The 21,555-nt window shown below is 49.6% G+C and overlaps 1 protein-coding gene and 1 long non-coding RNA gene across 2 annotated transcripts; one reads left to right on the forward strand and one right to left on the reverse strand.

Moving 5' to 3' along the window:
• Nucleotides 1-252: 252 nt before the first annotated feature.
• Nucleotides 253-7,021, reverse strand: LOC115768198. Its single transcript, XM_030712712.1, has 5 exons — nt 6,383-7,021; nt 5,973-6,266; nt 5,240-5,368; nt 4,100-5,171; nt 253-4,033 (listed from the first exon to the last, which is right to left on the reverse strand). The coding sequence occupies exons 1-5, from the start codon at nt 6,791-6,793 to the stop codon at nt 735-737; spliced, it is 5,205 nt and encodes a 1,734-aa protein (XP_030568572.1). The 5' UTR covers nt 6,794-7,021; the 3' UTR covers nt 253-734.
• Nucleotides 5,705-6,020, forward strand: LOC115768199. The gene is made up of 3 exons (XR_004018493.1): nt 5,705-5,745; nt 5,816-5,899; nt 5,957-6,020. It is a non-coding gene; the product is annotated as an uncharacterized LOC115768199 (long non-coding RNA).
• Nucleotides 7,022-21,555: the final 14,534 nt, after the last annotated feature.

The following is a 21,555-nucleotide window of genomic DNA, read 5'->3' on the forward strand; positions in this document are numbered from 1 at the left end:
ATTTATTTATTTTACTTTATTCAAATCATTTTTACCATTCGGTTCTTATCTTTTCGCGCATCATTTGTGCAATTGGGTTTTCTGTAAAGAAAAATCTTAAAAAATCGTTATAAAGTATGTAAAAATAAACATTTAACACTATTAAATAATCAATCGAATAAAATGCATTTCAAAAAAAAATTATGTCTAAATGCCTATTAAGTAAAAAAAAAAAAAACTAAAATAAAATAAATGCTTACGATATATGAAAGGCATATTGTATATAAAAAAAAAAAAAAAACTCTTCCGGTAGTCGTTCGACAACTTTCCGGCGGCGGAAGCTCAGCGGCTGAGTTTCAAACTTGCGTAGGGCTAGCAAAAAAAAAGACGATCTTAACTTAAATGTTATAATAAAAAAATCAGCAAATATGCATAAAAATAATATATAAGAGGTTTGCGGAAGCCTGGCTGGATGGAGTTAGTCATGTGTTGTTGTTGTTCTTGTTGTTAATGTTCGTTGCGAGCGACGTGTGTTAGATATATGGACAGATAAGCATATATGTGTGTGTGCTGGGAACATGTGTGTGTGTGCGTGTGCGTGCGTGCAGTAGGCGTGGCCGTAGGCGTGGCTGTAACAGTTCGGACATCTATGCGCTAACATAAAAGAGACTGTTGCTCCGCCATCCGCAGCTGCTGCTGCTTCCTTTTGGCTCTATTTACACTCATCCTCATGATGCACTGCATCATCATCATCATCATCTGCGCTGGTTGAGCATCTGCAGATAGTACTCGCAGTTGGTGCAGTAGACGGCGGGCGCAATCACGTGCCGCTTGCGGCACAGATTACATTCGACAGCCTTCGCGGAGGCCTTCACAATGGCATTGTTGTAGACGCGGGTGGGTATGATGGCTGTGATCCCGGCCGCCGACTCCGGCAGACCGTTCTGCAGCGACAACTTCGTCTGAGATGCTGGCGGTGGCAGTGGTAGTCCCTCCGTTTCGCCCTTGGTGCCGGGCTCAAAGCTGACCTTCTTCTGCGCTGGCTTGCCATTGACCAGCTGCTGCTGCTGCTGTTGCTGTTGCTGTTGCTGCTGCTGTTGTTGCTGCGGGGGCGCATAGAAGCCGGCTGTGGGCTGCTGCTGCTGCTGCTGATAACCATGCGGCAGGGGCACGCGCTGATAGGGCGAGGGCAGCGGCTGCTCGGCCACGTTGCCATTGCTGAAGTAGGCGAGGCTTATCTGCTGCTGCTGCAACTGTTGCTGCTGCTGCTGCAACTGTTGCTGCTGCTGCTGCAACTGTTGCTGCTGCTTCTGCACGGAATAGCTTTGGGGCAGCTGATGCAGTGGGGGCCTGGGCATGCTCGTGTACTGTGCATCCAGCTGCTGTTGCTGGCTCGAAAGGCCGCTCATGCTGGTGCGCTGCTGCAACTGTTGCTGCTGCAATTGCTGCTGCTGCTGCAACTGTTGCTGCTGCTGCAGGCGAAACAGCTCCTGTTGCTGCTGTTGCTGTTGCTGCAGCAGTTGCTGCTGTCGCTGCACATAACGCTGCATATCCGGCCTGCCCAGCATGGGCGACGACTGTTGTTGTTGCAACTGTTGCTGCTGCGGCGGCAACTGTTGCTGGTGTCGCGGCTGCGGTTCCGTCTGCAATCGCAGCATATTCTGCTGCTGCTGCTGGATGAGCTGCGCGGTGACCTTCTCGTTGGGATGCTGGGCAGTGCGCAGCACGCGCTCCAGTATTGGATTGGGTATGAAATCGTCGTCCTCCTCGTTGCCGGCGGTGGCCACCAGAATGACCTGGTCGCAGAACGAGACGCTCTTCTTTTTCACGCGCTTCTGTGGCGCCAAATTGGTCTGGTTGAGCGTCTGCTGCACCATTGTGTTGAGGAGTTCCACCTCGCGTATCTCCTCGGCGATCTGTGACTGCGACATCTCGTACTTGGGCTTCGGCAGCAGCTGCTGGCGGACGGGCGCACAGTCCACCTCATCCGTTTCCGGCTTGCCGTTGGGCAGGCCATTCATCTGTGTGCGCAGCTGGGCGCCGGAGCTGGATCCGGGACTCAGTAGTTCTTGGGAGGCATAGGAGCGCATTGTGCTGCCGGAGCTGGTCTGCTCGAAGCGATGGGCCAGATCTCGGACGCTGCTGGGCGAGGACGCCTCCTGCTTGCGTTGCATTGCTCTGAGATCGGGCATGGGCGTGGCCTGCTCCTTGCGCAGCTTGAGCAGATGCTGGCGCTGCTGCAGCTGTGCCAGAATGCTGGTGGTGCCCTCCAGCGAGTCCAGCTGCTGGCGCTGCTGCTTGCTGGCCGCCTCCAAGGCATGCAGATGGTTCAGCTGCTGGTTGAGCGGCTCCAGATCGATCTCGGGCGGCGGCGGTGGTGGGAAATCCTCGCTGGCCTGCCGCGAATGGCACACCGATTGCGGCGGACTCGGATACGGCGGCAGCTCTAATGGCGGTGGCGGTGGAGGCGGCGGCATGGTCATGGGCAGGGCCAGGCCGTCGAGCTCGTCGTAGGGCGTCATCTGCAGTTGGAGATCCTTGAGCGGACTCTGCTCGGAGTGCACCTGGGCGCAGGTCGTGATGATCGTCTGGCATGAATCCTCGCTAATCGATGTATTCGAGCTCATGGCCGAGATGTTCGACAGATTGGCCTCGTGATGGAACTGTTGCTGCTGCTGCTGCTGCTGCTGGGGGGTCAGGGAGGAGCTGGTGCGCATGGGCGGCGGCGGCGCCACCTTGGGCACCATGGTCAGCTGCCGGCCGCTGCCGTGAAAGCTCTTGCGCATCAGCTTGCTGCGCTCCAGATTCGGATTGGCGCTCGACTGTGCCGACATCGATTGCGGATTCTGGGCGCCGCCGTTCTTCGAGTAGTCGAAATGCCCCTCCGAGATGTAGCCGCTGCTCATGGCCAAGGCGGCATTGTAGGCGTGGCCGTGCTTGGCATGGCCGTGCAGGCTCAGGCCGACGGCGCTGTCGTCCACGGAGCTGGTCAATGGCGCCGTGGGCGTGGCATGTGGGCTGGCATTGGGGGCGGCGGCGCCGGCAGCATCGTCGACGGCCTCGGTGAGATCGGGCATGGAGCGATTTTTGCGGCGTATCAGGCCGCCCATGAGAAGTTTGCGTCGTATTTTGTGCTGTTTCTTGCCACTTTTGTCCTTCTCCTTCTTCTCGTCCTTGTCCTCCTTGTGCTTCTTGAGCGTGTCCTTGGCATTCACCAGCAGCGTCTCCGTCAGCGAGAACTCGCGCGTCAGCTTGTTGCGATCCTCGCTGCGGCTACGCTTCTCCTTCTCCTTATCCTTATCCTTCTCCTTATCCTTGTCTTTGTCCTTGTCGCGACGGCCGAACAGCGAGCGGCTCTCGCGCTCCGGCTTTGCCTGGCTGGTGGCCAGCTGGTGCTCATACTCGATGGCATTGTCATCCGTGGCGAGCGGCTTTAATGGACTCTTGCGCTTGGGCAGCGTCGCATAGATCTCGATGCTCTTGGCTGCCGCGGCGCTCGGCTCCAGTTTCTCCAGCTTGTCCAGCGTTCGATCCTTGCTGTTCTGGCGCATATGCTTCACGGAGCTGTTGCTGCCCTCGCGCATATGCTTCAGCTCGGGCATCGCCTCGCTCTCGGCGCCCTTCTCGACCAGTATGCGCCGATGCAGGCTTCGGGCTCGCATCACGCACGTGTTGTGCTTCATCCGGGCGAACGTCATCGTGTGCGGATTGCTGTACGGTGCGTCCATGGCCGCACGGGCTCTGCCCGCAGCCGCATTGCATAGGACGAGCGCCGTTTCCAGATCGTGTGACTCCTCGACCAGACGCGATTTCTCCAGCAGCTGGTCGGCCTCATGGCACAGCTTCTCGCAGTCGCCGGTCAGCGCCAGACCGTGTCCGTTTCCGTGTCCCTGTCCGTGTGCATGGACAGCTCCGTTGGTTGTCACGCCCGCAGCCGCACCCGCAGCTGCCTCTGGTATTTTGGCCAGCTGGGGATTGAGCGCATGTTTGGGCGGATACGAATCCGTCGAGCTGAGCGAGAAGGAGTCGTAGCCGGCGTCGTAGGGCAGTCCATGTGCATGGCCCAGTGCATGTCCGTGTCCGTGTCCAAGTGGATGTCCGTGGACGTGAGCGTGAGCATGACGCGTGGGACTCTGGGGCACGGCGGAGACGCCCCGCTTGGCGACCATGTACAGATAGGGATTGTCCAGGGTTGTGGAGCTGGCGGAGCTGGCGCTGTTGCGATCCCCGGACCAGTTGCCAGAGTCGCGTCGCCTCGGCTGATTGAGATGCTCCGGTATGGTCAGGCCGTCGCTGGGCGGCGAGCTGCCATTGGAGGCGCCGCTCGCATGGCCCGAGCTCGACTCGGCGCTATGGCTGCGCTGCAGCTGCAGATGCTGGCGGCGCGCCAGCTGGGCGCTCAACATCGCCTCGATGGGCTTGCGGTTAAGGAAGCCGCCCTCCTTGTCGCCAACGGCAACGATCTTGTCCTGGATGACGCTCAGATTCTGATACTGTGCGCTCAACACATGCTCCACGGTCTTCCGGCTGATGTAAGCATCCGTCTCGTCGCTGCCCACCGTCGTGGTGGCAGCCGGCCCGGCCGGAAAGATGTTCTTCTGGATGACGCTCAGGTTCTGGTAGTCATTGAGGGGCGCACGCAGCGCTGTGGGCGTGGCCAGTGGCGTCGGCGTCGGCGTAATGGCGCGCCTCGTGCTGCCCAGGCTGGGCTTCTCCGGGCTGGGCGTAACAGCGCGTCGCACCGACGTCAGCTCCAGGCCGCAATTGTTGGCGGCGACGCCGGCGGCAGCTGAGCTGGGCGGCTGGGGCACGGCGTAGAGCAGAAGCAGAGGCTGGTAGCGGCCGCGACTGCACTTGTCGACGACACCCTCCCAGCTGGGGCCGACCTCCTTGACGTTGGCGTCATCGAAGTAGACCCACACCTTCAGCTTGGTGTGAAAGAAGAAGGTGGTGTAGTGCTTGCCGTAGTAGGAGACAATGCCGACCAGCTCGTGCTGCGCCTGCTGGGCCCAGCGCTGTTCGCTGACCTGATGAAAGACATCGGCCAGCCGGAGGCTGGTGCCCACAGCTTTGAGCACCGCGTGCACTTGGTCGGCGGCGGGTCGCTCCGAGTCCCACACAATGCCAATGGAGACGACATCCGGCCGATTGAGCAGCGCCCGGCAAATGCCAATCTTGGCGCCGCAAGTGTTCTGCATATGCAATTCGAGAATCGAGATTAGCTGCTGTTTTGCTCAAAAGGATCACTGCATATACTTACCGGACAGTCGCGTATGTCGCCCATGTTGCCCGCGGCGCGCAGCAGCTGGCCGAAGCTCAGCTGCTGATGGTTCTGCAGTGCGAGGCTCTTCTGTGAGGTCAGCGCCGAGGCTGACACATAGTGCACCATCTGTGGGAGCAGAGGGAGAACAAAACACAGCACAAGATTAATATAAATGCAATCTATGATCCAACAGCCTCCCTCCCTCAACTCTCTAGCCGCGCTCGTTGGGTGGGTGTTGCAACTGGTTGAACGACTGTGCATGTTCACGTTCAGGTTCACGAAACCCGTTTGGCAACCCGATCCGCCGAGCTGTTCTCTAACTGTTCTGGTCCCTGCTCGGGCGCCTGCTTCGTGCGACTCGCAGGTGTTCCAAGCCCACGCGCCAACAGCCCCATTCATGCACAGCCAGAAAAGCTGCTGGCAATTGAGTTAGTTAAAGAAAAACTACTAAATACTAAACTAAGCTACCTTAGACAAAGTGCCCGTTGCCACGCATATCAGTTGTAAGTTAAAGAATATTAATCTCGTTAATTCCTAACAAGAACTTCTTTTCATTCGTGATCCACTTCAAAGTCTGGCAGTGCGATCCACTGGGAACAAGGCCTAAGGTTCTACCTTTAACAAGAAAGAGTAGCTATATGGAAGGATACTTGATCCGTATATATTTGCTTTTAATCCCCAGCTCTTAAGATTTCAATATCGTACTTGAACTAGATGTGTTGGGACTCACCTGTGTGAAGGGCAGCTGCTCGGAGTTGGCGCCGCACTTGCAGACGCTCTGCTCGATGACGCGCATCGCGAAGCGGCGATGGGCAATGCAGGCCGGTGACTCGCACGAGTCGCCGTCGTCGGGCGAGATGTGCGAGTGGACGCGATGGAGCAGCAGCTCAAAGCACTCGGCGGCATCGCCCAGGCAGCCCAGTGGGAAGCGACGGCCGGCCAGCGGGCCGCTGGCCAAGGCGCGACGCAGTGGCTCCGGGCACAGAGCTGGCTCCGAGCTGGTCTGCAGCTGCTGGAACAATTCCTGGCACATGGAAATTCACAGATTAGCGAACCAGTATATATATAAATATGTTAAGTATAGCTAAGTAGTATATGGGGCTTGGCATTGCAAATGGATGGGGCCGTATGGCGACTTACTATGACCGCATTGATGCAGCGATCCCGCTCGGCGGCAGTCGAGCCGTTGCCGCTGCTGCTGTAGCCGAGCACCGCCAGCTCCACGCTGCTGGACACCTTGGCCAGGGCGCAGACGTTCTGCTGTTTGGCCGGCTTGCTCGGCTTGCTCTGGCGCGTCAGGGTGGCCGATCGATTGTGGCAATCGCCCGCCTCCAGCAGCAGCTTCCTGGGACTGCTTCGCGGCAAGGTGCCATTGTTGCTAATCAGCTGTTGCAGCGGAGATACCGCAGTTATCGTAGTCGGAGCTGGTGCTGGAACCGCGGCCGGAACTGTGATGGTGGCTGTGCTGCTGCTGCTGGTCGTCGACGACGGGGAGCTGCTGCTGGCAACCAGGTTGCTGGGCTCCTTTCGCTTGTAGCGGAACTTGATCATGCTTGATTGGATCGCTCAGCTGTTATCGATCTAATTAATGCTTGCTCTTGCTCTTGCTTCTGCCTGGCGCGGCACTGCTTGAAAGAAGAAGAACTCAAATTCAGTTGACGCCGTCTCGAAAATGCACTTGCTTCGCTGTCCGCTCGCCCGTTCCGCAGGGCAACGCTAACAACCACGACGACGATAATAATGATACAGCTAATGATGACAATGAAGTTGACGCTGATGGCGACATCGATTAAGTGCGATAACGATGCGGCGGCTGGCTAAACGGAGCCAAGCTAGGCGCAGGGTCCAGGGTGAGGAAGCGACATGCAAAACTCGTTGACGTAGTCAAACGGAAGTGCATGTACGAAAGACTCGACAAAATGCAAAAAAAAAAAATAAGTGCAAAAAGTTAAGCAGCTAAAAAAGTGCGTGCTCGACTGGCAAATACCCTATAAACAACATTCCGGCTGTTTGCTTTATGGAACTCGCAGCGAAATTCCTAAGTCAAAGCGCAAGACTCTTGAGTAAAAGTTTATATACATTTATATTCATATTCATACTCATATTCATATTCATATTTATATTCACATTGCTCAGCTTTCGCAGAATTTGTATGCCTTTCAATAACAAGCTATGCTGTTGTGGTAGAATATGCTGTGTCTGTGGCATGAGTCAACCCCACTAGATATACGTCTAGGGTATTTAGAGTAAGGCGCAAAAGTGAAGCGTCAGCCCCCAAACAATTGGCTCGTGAAAGGAAGTCGCATATTTGCAAAGTGCATGAAGAACCGCAAATGCCAGCTCGAGCTGCCAATTGAAACCCATTTGAACTTGGACTTCGCCTGGTCACGCGAGCCACACAGCCAAAGAGCCGGACAAAGCCGGGCACTCGTTGTCGTTATCGCCTGATGAGCGATAACAGCTGCACAGGTTGACCAGCACGCAGCTAGTTTTTTTTTTTTCGGCACGCCCTAGGCCAGGCGACAGGCGACAGGTGAGAGGATGGTCAGAGACTGGCGACGGATGCGGCGAGAAGAGCAGCGGAGAGGAGAGTAGGGGGGAATGGAACAGGGTAGGGCGAGAGAAAGAAACCAGAACCAACGCGTTGAACTTTCGCTTTTGCTTTTGACAAGACGACCTCATTTTTTTTTTTTTTGGCAACGCGAGCCGAAAGTTTTCTGCCCAAAAAACCGGTCCAGCTCAGCTATCCCCAAGATCCAAGCTCCACGAGGTTAGCCTCTGAGTGTGTGCGTTGTGTGTGTGTGTTGTGTGTGTGTGTGTGTTGTGTGTGTGTGTGTGTGCCAAAAATCAAACTGTAAGTTGACAACGGCAAAGGGAGCACATCACAGTCGCGTCCTCGCTTGAAGACTCTAAGACTGTAATTGACTTTCGAGTGGCTCTCAAACTGTGCCTGAGAGCGAGGTCCAGCTGCAGCGCAGATTATACGTAATCTGTTTGCCAAGTGGAACTCCAAAACTATTTGAAACTGCATATTTATAAGTATAAAGGGGAAGACTCTTAGACTGTAATTGACTTTCGAGTGACTCTCAAACTGTATCTTAGCGCAAACTTCAACTGCAGGGCAGCTCATATGTAATTCTATTGCCAAACTTGACTCTATTTGGCACAATGAGCGCAGCCAAAAACTGCCGACGCGGCAGACGCTAGTCGAATGCTTCCTATATATATACATATATATATATATATGGGGAGCCAGTTCTAATGTTACACAGCGCATGGCCTGTTTTGGGGCTGGCCTCTGGAGCTGTTGCTGGTCAGCATTTGCTGACGTCGCCCTGAAAGCTGACACAGGCCGTGCCAGGGAAGCGGGGGGCGTCTCTCGAGAGGGGCGTCCAAATGACGCGCCATATGCGGCATATGGTATTAAAGTGCCTTTTTTTCACTTTTGCTTTTAACAGTGCCAATTACAACTATTGTTGTTGTCGTTGTTGTCGTTGTTGCTCTTGTTCTTTAGCTTATAATTTGTTTGTTGCCCTTGCAGAGGGTATTATAATTTTGTCTCTCAATGTGTAACGCACAGAAGAAGAGCCCATAAAATATATACATATATATTCTTGAGCAGCAGTCGATATAGCCAAGTCTGTCTGTCTCTCCGTCTGCGAATTAGTCTCTCAGTCTTAAATCTTTCATCACATGTCTCGGCATCGACTGAATCGTAGCACTATATCAGTTAGCTGCACTAGGAACGATCGAAAAGTAGTTTCTGGTATGAACAACTATATATTCGTTGCTTAACAAGATATCTCAAATCATGCTCAACTATTTTCCCATGCGCTGCTTAGTGAGCGTATTAAATATTCGGAGTGCCGTAGTTAACCTTTTTCTCTTGCTCGTTTTTCTTTCAAGCTGTTGTGTCAGTCAACAAAAGCAATCGAACAGCCCAAATATACGCGTGTCTATACAAATACGAACACGAATACGTATACGAATGCTCAAATGTACATATCCCTATATATATATGTATATGTTATGTTATTACTCGATTGTTGTTGTTGTTGTTGTAATTATATAGCACACTTGACAATTGTCAACTGGCAACAACTGAGTCAACTTTTGGCGCTCAGCTACAGCGTCAGCTGCTGCTGCTGCTGCTGCTGCCAGTGTGAAAGGTGTGCCAACTGTTTTGGCCGCCACTGTGCCGCCGCTTGGCTGAGAATTGAATGCGGCTGCGTATGCGCATTGAATAAATGATGGAGTGTCTGCTTCTCAGAGTATCTAATTAGCATACTTAAACATGGCTAAATCTCAATAAACGTATTTATATATATATATATATATCTGTGTGGATTTTTCAGCTAATTGCCAAGTGCTGTACTTAGCACATGTTGCCTGCACTTAGTGCGTGTGTGTGTCGCTGTGTGTGTTTTTTATTTTTTTTTGTCGCTTTTTACTGGAAAAACTGTTTAATTGACGGAAAAGCCCGTCAAACGGAAGTGGACATTGAAACAGTTGTTGCTGTTGTGTAGTTTTTTTTTTTTTTTTGGGAAGTTAATTACTTTTCCAGCTCGTGTGTGTGTGTGTGTGTGCAGCTTGTGTCATGTGGAAGGCACTTGGCTGTGACTTATTGTAAATTGTTGCTTGGTTGGGTCAGCAGCAGCAACAGTTGCATGTTAATTAGTTCAGTTAGGCGATGTGCGTTACGCTTTTTAGTTTTCAATTAGCTGTACGGGCTGGCCACGCCCCCAACTGCAGCCTGTCGCCCACAAGATTGGCCAAAATGATTCGCCTTTTGTTGTAATTAGTTTGCACAATTGGCCAACATTCGCGCTGCGAGCCGCGATTTTGTTGGTCATGGCTAAGACACAGCAGCAGCAGCAGCAGCAGCAGCTCGGGATTTGGGACTTGTTGTTGTTGTTGTTGTTGTTGTTGTTGTTGTTGTTGTAATTATGGCTGGCAAGCACTTGAAACCATTCTGTCAAATGGCAAACTGAGTGGAATTGACTTTTGCGCAGCGCCAACATTTACTGGCAGTCCTTGAAACTGACACACACACACACACACACACACGCACACACACACTCAGAGAGAGAGACAACTGCTTTTAGCTAGCTTCGCTTTGAGCTGCATGCAAAAACGAGTTAACAACTTGGCAGCTGCCTGCGTTGACTTTTATTCATATTTAATTTCATTTTATTCTATTTTGTTTTTTCTTCTTATATATTCCCATTTATTAAAATGATTGTTGCTGCTGCTGCTGCTGCTGATTTATGGCATTATGCGGGGGCTTTTAGCCTGGCCCACAAGCTGCCATTGTTCTTGTTCTTGTTCTGCTGCTGCTTCCGCAATTGCAACAGCAGCCAAAAAAAGCAGCAGCAGCAGCAGCTGAGATTGGCAATTGTATCTAGAGCTCAGTTGTTGTCTAGCTGCAGCTGGCACACATTAGGCTAAGGCTAAGGCAAAGGCAGGTAGAGCAGGTAGATAGTTATGTGTGAGACAAACTCGACAAAATGAAAAGAACAACAACAACAACTGCAGCTGGCCATTAGCCAGTCACACCACAACCGCCCCCGCCCCTCTCTCTCTCTCTCAACAATAGAGGCTTCAGATTTTGTATCGATTGTCAGGCTGTCAAACAGCAAAAGGTGAACGGGGGCAGGGGGGGGCTGGGGCCTGGCAGCCTAAAGCGCTTAATAAGCATTGCAAAGAACTTGTTGGCGGCACGTGAGACGGCTGCCAATTGGAGCTGCGGCGTGGGCAGCGGCCAAGTGGAGCCATTTACATATGCCAAACATGCCGCCAGCATTTCAAGAATTAAGCATAAATATTTTGGTTGGCACTTGTTGTGCTTAGCAGCAGTGGAAGGTAGCGAGGCGCGGGGCGTGGCATGGCTATTAATATGCAACTGCAGGCGCTTAGGCTGCCCACAATAATAATAACAGCATGTTGGACTTGCGACATATGCCCAAAAGCCAGTCGAGAGTTTGTTGCTTGAGTCTTTTGTTTTTGGCGCGTCGCCTGCATGTCAAGTGGGCAGCCAGGCAGCCAGGCCAACAGCTAGTTGCAACTGCAACAGCCCGCTTTTGATGGCTTTGCAATGCAAATTTTGTGTGTTGGCCAGGGCCATCGCGTGCTTTTGGCTGGCTTTTCCCTAGGGAAAAGGGCAACCAGCCGCAGCCAGAGCCGCAGCTAGAGCTGGAGCCGGAGCCGGAGCCGCCGTTAGCTCGACAGCTTCAATTAATTATTAAAAAAAAAAAAGTCCAAATCGTAATCGTAAACAGGCAAGCAGACATTTACATACGAAGACAAAAGGCCACAGCGACAAACGGAACTGTTAGCTGCGGGCCAAGTTTATTGAATATATATTTCTGCTTTTCATGCTGATCAAGACAAAAGGCCAGAAACACACAACTGGCATTTTTTTTTTTAAGCAGTTAGCTCGAACTTTTGGCCAAACTTACGCTGACATTTTGACTTAGTCCGGCGCTGCGATGCGATAAATCCCAAGTGCTCTATGATAATAATAAGAACTATTATGCTTCTCTTGCTTTTGGGCAAGCTGTTTTTTTTTTTTTTTGATTTTTGTTTTTTTCTTGGCCACAGCACAACAAACAGAAAAAAAAAAATGCGTTACAAATTTGGCGCGTTTTTGATTTGATTTGATTTTGTTTTTTGCTTCGCGTCGGAGTTTCGGATTCCCGTTTCGATTCGAGTTTTGCTCGATTCGGTTTGTGACTCGTTTGATTTGCGCGCTGCGACGTCCACGCGCTACAAAAATTGGCTCGCAACTGAAACTCGTTTCTCTTGGCCAGGCCAAGCGCGGGCATCGAGCGCGAGAGAGCGAGAGCGAGAGAGTAGAAGAGAGTGGGAGAGCGCGACAACGACCGGTTTGCGCGACGAGACAATAGAGACAAGAACTTCGGTTATATCAACAGACTCAAAGACTGTTGCACAATTTGGCCGTTTTCTAGCCAAAAGTGGCAGCTGATTTGGCTGCTTTTTATTTGGCTTGTGAGCACATTCAAAGAGTAGATTGTAATGCTTGCCGAAGCTACTTGTGAGTTAGCTTTAATTGTAGCTAAATGCGTTTGGCTATTTTTTTTGGCTATTTACAGCCAAGCGGCTGGCAGCACTGGCAGCTCACCTGAGCTCACCTGAGCCAACAACAAGTCGCCGTCCAACTCGAATTTCGGGGGAGTTTTGCGTGTTGCAGTAGGCCAGCCAGCCAAACGAACGGAGGGAAGGAGGAGGAGGCAGGTAAACAGGTAAAAACGTAAACGTAAACTGCTTGCGCAGGTAAACAAGTTGACGCTCTCTGGCTGTGGCTCTCTCGCGCTTGGATCACCCTGTGGCCACAGATTTGCGGCAGTTCAGATGACAAATGGAAATGAACATGGAAATGGACTCGAGCGTTTTGATAGCGAAAAGGGCGCAAAAAACCAGTTAAGCTGTTGCTGGCCCAAATGGGCGTGGCAGCGCCTTAATTGGCATTAGAAACCGAGCAGCAAGACGGCGAGCGAGAGAGAGAGAGGGGTAGGGGGAAAGAGACAGATCGAACCTGGTTTGGGCCTAAGCCCAACTGCCCACAGTTCGAGCGACTTCTTCTTCTTCTTCTTGGCCATGGCCAATGCTGCTGCGTCTGTTGAGTCAGCAATAAGCGGAAATGCCGCAGCATAGCGTGCGGCTGGCAAATCGCCAGCGAATCGCCAGCAAATCGCCAACAATCGATCGACCCACAAATACAAACAACAACAAAATAAACAAAAAACCCAACGAAAAACCCCAAAGACAAGGTTCAGACAACTTGGCCAGCTCTTCTTGTTGTTTGTTGCTGGTGAAAAGTAAGCCACAGCACGTTCATGTTGCACGTTTTTGTTGCTCCCCCGCACCCCCCCCTTTCTCTCTCTCAACAATATTTAAAAGCATCTTCTCTTTTATGGCCCATGACTCAAAAACCCAAAGCGACACAGACAGATGCAGCTCAGTCCAGTCGCCAGCAATTGCATCCAGTCTGTGAGTCACCATTTGAGAGCCAACAATTGATTGATTGGCAGTAAAAGCAGGGCTAGGCACAGCTGAGCAGAGCCTACAAGCTACCTAAAGCAAACATATTGATAGTATGACAAGCGAGCTAATTGTATGTAGAGCAAATATGTATATATGTTATATAAAAGGGCACAAAGTCAAAGGCCAGGTCTTAATGCTTGAATATTGAAGAGCCGAAAGAACGCACCAACAAATGCAACAGCAGAAGCTGCAGCTGCTGTTTGGCTTTTATCTTGGCTAAAGAAATGCCAAAAAGTTCACGAACTGCGATAAGTGCGCTTCGCATTTGGCTGGCCGTCGTACAACCTTCAGCCAACACGTCGACGGCACAAATGAAGCTAAATGCAAATAGTTATAATATTAATATGTATGTTAAATATGTATATGCGTGTGACAAATGAGCGCAGCAAGCGGCTGGCAAAGTTGAATCAGCTGGAGTTGGAGGCACATGTGCTCCGGCTGCCAGTTGCCAGGCTAAGCTAAGCTGCTCCTGGACTGATTAACGCCGACATGCTCGTGCGCTGATCAAATGATCGCAAAGTGTCGAATGGTTGCCATGCGGCCGCTTCTACATGTTAATTTCAGAGTTTTATGGCCGACCGAGAGTCGAGAGCAAACAGCATGCGTATAAAAAACGAAACTCAGTCCGAAAAAGTAAAACAAATAAATACGTAAATACGTAAAGAAATGCCCAAAATGCACTTTCCAGCTTGTTTGCATTCAGATTTGTTCTAGAGTCGAGATTAGATGTTTAACAGGTAAATAAGCCCCGCCCATGGCACAGGCTTATCAAAGTGGCACAGACTTTATCTACAGCCAGACAAGTCATTGTACTCATCCGCGGGCAAATTGAATTCCGCCGAAAAGCGCTGAGTATCAATCGGCGGCCCTTAAATGAGTTTGTCCTTAGAACAGGAGGCGGCCGAGGTTGAGGCACAGTTTGTGGGAATTGCGCATTGAAGCGTACAAATTTCACTTAAACGACCTGACGAGACGATTATTCAGAGTGTGGAGCTAGACAAGACCAAATGGCCATGAAAATAAAGAAACAATCAACTTAGAACTGGGCCCACATGCCATATATATATATAGAGAGAGAGAGAGAGAGGGAGGAAGGGAGAGAGATCCAGAACTGCGATCTGAATTGTTTTTTACAGCCATCGCGTGGGAGTTTCTCAGAGGGCCAATGTCTTGGCGTTGGCTTCCTCGACGGCTAGTTCTACAACTTGAAGCTGTTGCTCATAATTAAACTGGGAAGCCAGAACTGGCAGCTGGGAACCTGCATGCCAATGGGTGGGAGTTTCGATTTGGAGAGGGGTAGCGCGGCAGCAGCAGGGAGCTTAAATTAATTTAACAGCGACAAGTGGAAAAGGGCAGAAACATAATTAATGCAAGCCCAAAGACAGAAACAAACGACAAAAAAGGGGTTGCCAGTTGCCAGTTTAATGTGTGGCAGCAAACAGTAGAGGCGAGTGGGGAGTCGACGGCGGATCGGGTGAAGAACGGCAAGAGGGAACACACAGAAGAGGGCTCACGAGAAAACAAAGAGTCAAAACAAACAAACAAACAAGCAGAAGAGCAAAGCCAGGTGAACTGGGGAAGGCAGGCGGGGGGGTGGGGGGGGGGGGGGGGGACACTTTCCACTTCTGCCAAACAAGCAGCGACGTCATCAACTGAGAGAGCGAGAGAGAACGCGAGAGAGAGCGCGAGCGCACACAGGAGTTGTTGAGTGATAAACACCCTGTGCTCTGCCGCGAGCCGCACGAAAAGTACAGTCGCGTCGCAAAAGGCGAAGGCGCTGAGTTTTCCACAGCGACGTCGTCGTCGAGCTGCCTGTTGCCTACGGGCTAACACGAAGCACGAACAAGAAGCAGCAGCAGCAGCAGCAGCAGGCAGTTAAAGAAGAAGAAGCTGTAGCTGGTGCCTGGGCCAAGCGCTTTTCCAGCCTCGTCTTTGTCTGCTGCTGCCTTTTTTCCAAAGTTGATTTCATTTTATGGAAATTTGTTGGGAGTAGGAGGATACGCTGCGGCTGCGTCTGTAGTTTATTGACTTCTTTGCGTGTCAGGGGCCAAAACGAATGACTGCAGCAACAAACTTGCACTGGGATTGGGGGTGAGTTTTGGCTGGGCAACATTATTTGCATAATTGGGTGAGAACTGAACATGACACTAAACGGGCACGCATTTAACATTAATCAAGCGGTCAATTAAAGTTTCATGCAGGACATGCTCACGCCTTGTTAATGGGGCGTGGCCCAGGACAAAGGCAGCGACACAGTCGGTACAAGTCAGGCAGCAGCAGCAGCAGCAGCAGCATGTTCTTTGTTTTACTTGTTCGGCTAGCTGAAAAGGTGACAGATTCTATGTTTTTGATTTGTCTCTCTGTGCAATGGAAAAAACTGGCAGACGCAGCAGATGCAGCTAGACAAATGGTGCGGGATTGTAGGCCAGTTGTGGGAATTTTCGTGCAATGAAAATGGGAAAAACACGCACTTGAGTCTGACGAGCCGCGCAATCTGTGTGTGCGTGTGAACAAATGATTTGGCAACTGTCGGACGAACGAAAGGCGTCGCGCCAATTAAAATGCACAAGCGGCGCAGGAAAAATTAACGCGACCACCAGACGGCCACAGTCTGGGAAAATTACGCTCCGTCCGTCCGTCCGTCTGTCTGGCTGTCTAAGTGCCTGACTGACCCTGGGCATTTAATTGCTTTATTTTCAGTTTGTTTAGAGCTGCGCTCAAAAGCACGCAATACAATTTGGGGCCTAGAGAAATTTTGTCAGCAGCTAAAAGTAGGCAATACACATTTTTAATTTCAATTTTATATGTATATACAGCTGAAATTGACTTTTTAATATAAAAACTATATAAATATATAATATATATACTTATATGTATATAAAGGAATCTAGTATTAAAGAAATCGAAAACGTTGCTTCCGACTGCACAATACTCTGTTCACTTTGCAATTGCAAGCGCAAAGTCATTTTGCCAGCAGCTAAAAGTAGGCAACACATATTTGTAAACTCATTTAATATACAATTTCTAAATATGTATATAATGTATATACTTATGTGTATATAAAGTAATCTAGTATTAAAGCAATTAAGAACGACTGCACAATACTCTGTTCACAGTGTGATCACAAATGAAAATTTGTGTGTTTCGCTGCGCTTTAAACGATGCGGGCATACACGAGTATATATATATACATATATATATGTTGCCAATCAGGCGAATAACAAATATTTACCTATAATTTTTAAACAGAATATTAAATCAACAGCTAAATAAAGTTAAAGCTGCAAAAAACAATCATATGCATATATTTAAATGTTATATGGGAAACCATTTGCAATGCCAAAAAGTAAATAGACGTGTCTGGTTCGTGTCCAGACTAAAGCGAATATCGAAAAGTGCCGCGCTTAGCATTGTCACTCACCTTCAGCGCACAGAAAATGCAATCTTGGCCGCCGCAAACGTGCTGATTGAGGCCCCGGAACGAGCGTCTGAAGGCGTCCAGGTGCCACAAGACCTGCAAAGAGATCGCGAGAAACAACAAAAAAGCATTAGACATTTGTGAGAGCGGGCTGCGGGGTAAGGGGAGACATGGAGGAGGGCAGCCACAGGGGCACACGCGCAAATCTCTACAAAATCTCTGTGTGTATAACAAGAGGCAAGGCAAAGACTTAAACCGGTTGCCGCGACGCCATCTTGCCAAAGATCTCTCTCTGTGTGTGTGTGTGCGAGTGTGTGCGAGTGTGTGTGTTGGACTCAAGAGAAGCCAAGTGGGCAAAGAGTTTTGTGGCCAAAACGAAAACCAGTTTTGTAGCTGGCCACAAATGTTGCCCAGCCACAAAAACACAACGAATTTGTTGCCGAGCTTTGCGACCGCAGCCGGTTTGGACACATTTAAAGATCTGCCGCAGTCAGCGCGGAGCTGAGCATATCAAAGCCAAGTCGAGTCGGGCCAAGTAGCAAAACGTAAGGCCCCAAAAGCAACCGACAACCCGCCTGGCTCGACTCTTGATCTTTTTTTTGTCTGCGTTTCGTTTCGTTTCGTCTCGTTGTTGCTGCTGCTGTCAGAGTTCAACTCATGACTCATGACTTGGCAGCAGCCAGAAGGAGATCGGCCATCAGTCTGGCCAGCTAATTATGCGAAATGAAAGCCCTGTCCGTTCCCTTCAACGGACGCTCCACGTGACACGCGTCTAACGCAGCGGAGTTCCATTTAATTGAACTGGAGCAGCTGCCAACTCAAGCTCAAGCTAAGCTCGACAGATAATCGCCAAACTGGTTGAAAGCCACAAACACACACACACACACACAGAGAGAGAGATTTGGGCAGCCAAAATGCACAGCTGCAGGGATTCTAAGCTGGACTTGACTGGCACGGGCCAGTTTTCAGCTAAGACAAACAAAAAAAAACAAGATTATTCGAGCTGCAAGCGGAATAAGTTAGAGCAGAGCCTGAGTCTGAGGAAACATTTCATAGCAAAGGAGTAAGCGGAGTAACAGCAGAATTGTAGCAGAAATATGCAAGTAGAAGCCAAAGATCTGGTCCATGCTCTATTAGGATAAGCTGGAGTCCATGATCAAAAGAGGGTCCAGCAGGAGAGTCTCCTGCTGATGTTATCCAGAGCCAAGTCTGGAAACAGCTCATAGGAATAAAGTAACAGAGGAAAGTAGTAGAAATATGGAAGTAGAATCTCTAGTTCATGTTCTATTATGATTTCAGAAGCTTAACTTAGGTATGATTCCATAGGAGAATTCCAGATCCAAAGAGGAGCCGAGGAGCCTTTCTCTTGAGGCTTGAGGCTCTCCTGCTGAGCCCAAGCCAAGTCTGAGCTCCTTTAAGGATACACTACATGGGAACAAGAAAACACAGTAAAGGCCTGATCAGAAGAGGATCTGCAGGAGCTGTCCACCTATCTCTTGAGGCTCTAATACTTTAACTTTGCCTTTGGCTTGGAATAACTTCTAGAAGGAAAGTCTCCTGCTCAACCAAGGCCAAGTCTGAGCTCCTTTAAGGATACACTTACATAGAAACAAGAAAGCAGTAGAAATATAATAGTAGAAGCTGCAAATCTGCTCCATGTTCTATTTATAAGCTAGACTCCAAAAGGCGAATCCATGATCAAAAGGGGCTCTGCCCACCTTTCACTGGCGCCTCAAGCTCTATTACTTGAACTTTGTCTTTATGTTTAGCTTTATCTTTATCTTTATCTCTTTGTTTATCTTCTTCTTTCAGTTCATGCACTCGACTCGACTCGGCTCGGCTCGCTTCGGTTTGTTCGCCTTTCACACTTGAAACTAAAGTCATTTGGGCTGCTCGCATGAAGCTTTGGTCATTGTTTTGGCTATTGCTTAACGCCCACACACGCACACACATGCACGCACACACACGCACACGCACACGCACACGCACACGCACACACGCGTAGGCAAGCTGCGGCATTTGCCATGCTTCGACTTGCACTTCCGCTCGCTCGGCCCACGCGCCAGTTGATCAAATTTCGAGCCAAGCCGAAACTAAACTAAATTAAATGTTTCGCATTAATTGGCCACATTTCGTTGTTGTTAACTAAAGCGTGGGCGTGGCATTTAGCACGTGCTAACGACTCGAACTGTAGGCGCCTCGCTTTTGGGCACATTTCTAGCCAAATCTTGTTTTGGGCATATTCTATCCACACACACACACACACACACACACACACACACACACACACACACACACACACACACGCACACACACACTCGCTGCATTAACGACTTCCTCTTGTCTTGATCTCGTTCGGGCATGTCAATGTGACATCGATGTGGCTTAGCAAACCCATCGCAGTTGCCCTCAGTTTGGGCACGAGCTCAGCTTCCATCTTTCCAACTGCCTTCATTTCATTGCGTTCATTTCTGTTGACATTTTGACATTATTTTGCGGTTCTTTAACGCTTTATGATTATTGCATAACCAACTTTTTGGGTGCAGAAACAAAAGACTTAGGCGACAAACTTGGCCTGCACAAAAGTCGGAAATTTGAAGAAAAACAATATTCAATCAATTTTCTTGTTGCTCTTGCGGAAAAGTTCGAAAACTGTGTGAAAGTTGCCAAGCGCCGAATTTCCCTTCCAACAACAAGAAGAAGAAGAAGCAGAAGAAGAAGCTGAAGAAAAGTTGGCCAAAGCAACGCAAGAAAATGTAAATTGAAAACAACAAAAAAAATTGGAAATTAGGTAAAAAAAAAAACAAAATAAAAATGATTTTGGTCATAATTTATGCTCAACCTGTTGCTGAGGCCGCACTTGTTGTTGTTGTTGTTCTTCTTCACCCTTTTCTTCTTCTTCTTCACCTTTTTCTTCTTCTTCTTTTTCTTCACCTTTTTCTTCTTCTTCTTCTTCTTCTTCTTGTTATTGATATGTTCGTGCATGAATTTGTAAACGCCGCCCAGCTGCGCATATTTGTTGTCGCTCGCTGTGACAAGTCTAACCCGCCCCTCCCCCTTCCCCTTGTCCAACATTAATCGCATCAATTAGCATAAAATCGTTTCAAATATTCGATTTAAGCTTTTTATAACAAACCATATGCAAATGCGCTGGATTATATATTTCCACATTTTTCACTTTTGTGCCGCATTCAAATTAAAAGCAATAACAATTGCACGCTGTGTGCCTGTGTGCCTGTGTGTGTGTGTGTGTGTGTGTGTGTGTGTGTGTGTGTGTGTGTGTGTGTGTGTGTGTGTGTGTGTGTGCTGCAACGTTGACTGACATAATTAAGTTAAAAGGCAGCCGCGGAAAATTCAATTAAATGTTTAACGAAGCTCGCGACAAACGAAATGAGACGAATTTGCACTCACTTGGAAGAGAGAGAGGGAGAGAGAGAGGGAGAGGTAGAGAGAGAGGGAGGGAGAGAGTTGCATAAGCAGCGGGTGGCTGCGACGTGAAGTGCATTTGGCCAGGCTAACAAAAGAAGGCCTCGAACAGGCAGAGCAAAGCAAGCGGCAACAAAATACTCTGTACACAATTGGGGTAGACAGAGTTGCTTAGATCGACACTCAGCTGGGACTCTTAAAGGTTTTTGAGTGGGAAATGTGAAAAGATGCTGCGGCATGCACAAGAAGTCTGGAGGGTGCCGGCTGTTTCGTATGCCCATTAGAACTGGGAACAGGGTATAATGTGTTTGCAGAACGAAGCAACTCCGACCGCATAAGGTATATACATATATTCTTGATCAGCATCAATAGCCGAGTGTTCGCCTGTCCGCCTGTCTGCCTGCACGCCGGAATCTCAGAGCCCATCAGAGCCTATTAGAGACTTGAACTATAGAGCGTAGCGCCGCCTAGTGCACGCCCATCTCAGGCAAATCTCTTAGGTCTTAAGGGCTGGACTCAGCAAATTCGACATGTGCCCTCTGGTATAGTATATATATTTCTGAAGTATCTCTCGCTTTTATGTGTATAGTCAAGCGCGAGCAGCTTTTGCAGCTGCTAGTAGAGGGCTCAGGGTATGCCCTAGTCGTTAACACCCGACTAGAGCCTCTTACCTGTTAATACACATAGGCGAACCTTCACGATTTGCCCTTGCGGCCAGCTATGCCTCCCGTTTTCGCAGCTAATTTTGTCAGCAACCAATATACCCTTTCTACAACGTAAATAGAGTACAACTACCTGCCGTTGCAGTTGTTGCTGTCATTATTTAGTTCTCAGTTCTCAGGATTATTTTCCGAGAGTTTTCCCTTCCTTTTCCCTCCTTTCCTTTCCGTCTGTCTGTCTGCGGCTCAAGGGCGCATTTGAAAGATTTTGGGCCTCGAGCAACCCTCGCAATGTGCTGCTGCTTGTTATACACTTGCTGTACCGTTAAACAACACACGCACACACGCACACTCGCACACTCGCATAAACAATGGCAACAGTCGCAGTTATGCATAGTTATGGTCGCACTTTCGTTATGTAAGGCCTCAGAGTTTAATGTGGCCAAAAACCTCAGAAGCAGTTGCCCAGACAGGGGCAAAGGCAGAGACAGGGGCAGGGAAAGAGGCAGGGAAAGAGGCAGAGGCAGAGGCAGAGCAAGAGGCAGAGAAAGGGGCAGAGGCAGAGTTCTATTTAACCCTTGGGTGGGCGCCCTTCGCCCCGAATCTGAGTAAGATTCGCTGCTCGCCTAGCCAATATACTCCCCCCGCACACGCATGTACAGGGTACAACAAGTGACAATCTTTCATGTGTTTTTGTTGAATTCTCTGTTACATTTCCGGTGCACACACAAAATGTGTGTCTCTCT

This window comes from Drosophila novamexicana, unplaced genomic scaffold (assembly GCF_003285875.2).
Source record: "Drosophila novamexicana strain 15010-1031.04,08,12 unplaced genomic scaffold, DnovRS2.1 tig00001692-arrow-arrow-pilon, whole genome shotgun sequence".
In the NCBI taxonomy this organism is placed as follows: Eukaryota; Metazoa; Arthropoda; class Insecta; order Diptera; family Drosophilidae; genus Drosophila; species Drosophila novamexicana.

Bases quoted from the DNA above. Each gene is read 5' to 3' on its own strand.
- LOC115768198 (XM_030712712.1), bottom strand. From the start codon at position 6,793: ATGATCAAGTTCCGCTACAAGCGAAAGGAGCCCAGCAACCTGGTTGCC. The intron at 5,172-5,239 runs GTAAGTATATGC...TTGCATATGCAG, and splicing joins GCGACATACGCGACTGTCCG to AACACTTGCGGCGCCAAGAT. The intron at 4,034-4,099 runs ATGCTCACGCTC...TGGGCCATGCAC, and splicing joins GCCCCAGAGTCCCACGCGTC to ATGGACTGCCCTACGACGCC.